Raw genomic sequence first — 2,314 nt, 5'->3', positions numbered from 1 at the left:
ATGTTGTTGATAAGCATTCTTCCTTATACACTTAGTGATCATTCACTCTAATGGTCTCACCCAGATTTATCGAAAGCAAGAAAATTTGCATTTGGAGTTGCCCATCTCCAAGAGCTATTGGACAATTGGGAAATACCCCTACATTGTTGCATGGGTCTTTTTACTCCATCTCTACTCAAGGCATTGGCATGGATGTAGCCAATCAACAACATGTGATCGTCGAAGTTGTGGAAATAGTGGTTCTCATTACAATGGCCCCTTGTGTTAGAATCCTCTAAACACTATTGCCTATAGAGGATGGTTTTAGCTTTCTCCTAGGTGGGATTCTAGCTAGCTAAACATTAGTGAATTCCCTTGTATGTAGCTCACTATTTCTTTGGTTGATGCTTAGTATCTATCCAAATAAAATGAATAAAACACTGCAACTTTCGTTGCTAGGTGCCCATTGAAGATTGCACCCCTGACAATGCTTGTGGAAAACTTGATGATTAGTATCCTCCTCCCCAACTAGCATAACTTTAACTACATAAATTCGTTTGTGGACTCGATCTCTATTATTTGAATCTTTTATTAGATTCTATCTATGTGTTGTTTATCACACTTTTTTTGGGGTTGAATATTATACTATTTCATTTGTGTTAATATAAAATTTAATAAAATATTAGAAAAAACTATACAATTTTAGAAAATTATCTTTATAGATTATCTTAGTTTTTCTTTAAGCAGCTGGAAGTGAAAATCGAATAAACTGGAATTAAGGCGGTCTAAAACTAGGGTTTGCGGACCACATCACTTCCCACTATGATGATGATGATGCCTACCTCTTTCCTCCACCTTGCTTGATATTTTATTTACATTTTAACTTACTTTCATCCTCTACAATAATTGAGTCGGATCTAAGTAGTTTTGTGGCCGACTTTTCTTCTAATTGTCTGTGATTTAGTCAGTGCATCCTCTGTTGCAGGTAACCAGAGAAAACAAGAACAGGATGAATAGGGAACTCTTCTGTGCTTTGGAATTTGGTCAGGTTCCTGCTACCTTTCAAGAGTTTGATCAGCGGTTCTCGCATTTGCTAGACGACGTTACTTTCCAGGGAGATACTCCTCTTCACATTGCAGCAAGGAAAGGCAATCTACATCTTGTTCAATGGATTCTTCAACTGAAACCCTCTTTGGATAAATCTCGGAACAAGGATGACAACACGCCACTCCACGAAGCTGCCAAAAGCAGTAATCTAAACGTCGTCGAGTTTTTCCTGCAACTTGAAGATAGATCTGACTACCTGCATTACAATAAGTTTAGAGAGACACCTCTGGTGATAGCTTCGCAGTATGGCCGCGTGGAAATTGTTGAACGTTTATTGGTGCCGGAGGCCAGGTTATCTGAAGATCTATTTGAATGGGATCGATCTCTTGAAAATGCAGCTTACAGGGGATATGAAGGTATGTTCACACGTTATTTATGTTCACACGTTATTTTTCCAAGTTGAACTGAATATTAAATTTGCAGATACACCAAATATATTGAGATCAGCCAATGTAAATGTGACGCAGGTGTAGTTGTGGCAATGCTCAACAATATACCCAGTCTGGTTAATATTGCCACGATTCTGCGTACTGTCGTGCAAGGAGGAGATCTTGTGTGCATACTGTCGTGCAAGGAGGGCATCTTGTGTGCGTACAGGCAGTGTTAAATCATAGTTCGTGGCAGATCGGCTCAATGAAGGACAGTGATGGGTGTGGAAGATGCGCAGTTCATGTGGCAGCCATGAAAGGCCTTTGGAACATAATCGACGAGTTTATGACCAGAATTCCAGATTCCGTCGAAGTCCGCAGTTCAGATGGTAAATCTGTACTACACTTTGCCGTCGAACATAATCAAATTCAGCTAGTGGAGAATCTACTTGCAAATAGGACGGCAGATAAAAAAGTGGAAATGGTGAGCCGCGATCATGACGGTTCAGGAAATACAGCATTACATATCGCAGCAGAAAAAAGAGTGGATCCCGATGTTTGACATCCTTTACCCCGCTTGCTATTTTTTGGGGGGGGGTTCTATTTTTCTGCTTATTTCATGCATTTTTAGTTGTAAAGCATCCTGATTTTATGTTCTAATGACTCCATCATTAGAATTTGTTCAAATGTAATCCTAGTGGAGACATGGGGATATTATTTTTAGCACAGTATAAGATATAAAAATTGATTCACCTTCATATCTTTAAATACTATGAATATCTTTAATTTCATTTCTAAAATGTTTAGTGGTAAGCTCATATCAAGATAAACCTAATAATTTAGGAAACCATTTCATAGTC

At 38.5% G+C, this 2,314-nt stretch overlaps 1 protein-coding gene across 1 annotated transcript; it reads left to right on the top strand.

The window, feature by feature from the left end:
- The first annotated feature begins 837 nt into the window (after positions 1-837).
- Positions 838-1,918, top strand: LOC131051724 (uncharacterized). Its single transcript, XM_057986349.2, has 2 exons — positions 838-1,442; positions 1,554-1,918. Exons 1-2 carry the CDS (start codon positions 989-991, stop codon positions 1,691-1,693), a joined length of 594 nt encoding a protein of 197 aa, XP_057842332.2. The 5' UTR covers positions 838-988; the 3' UTR covers positions 1,694-1,918.
- Positions 1,919-2,314: the final 396 nt, after the last annotated feature.

Source organism: Cryptomeria japonica, chromosome 5, assembly GCF_030272615.1.
Source record: "Cryptomeria japonica chromosome 5, Sugi_1.0, whole genome shotgun sequence".
Taxonomy (NCBI): Eukaryota; Viridiplantae; Streptophyta; class Pinopsida; order Cupressales; family Cupressaceae; genus Cryptomeria; species Cryptomeria japonica.
The sequence above is the reverse complement of the archived record's forward strand: the minus strand, read 5'-3'. Positions and strand labels throughout refer to the sequence as shown.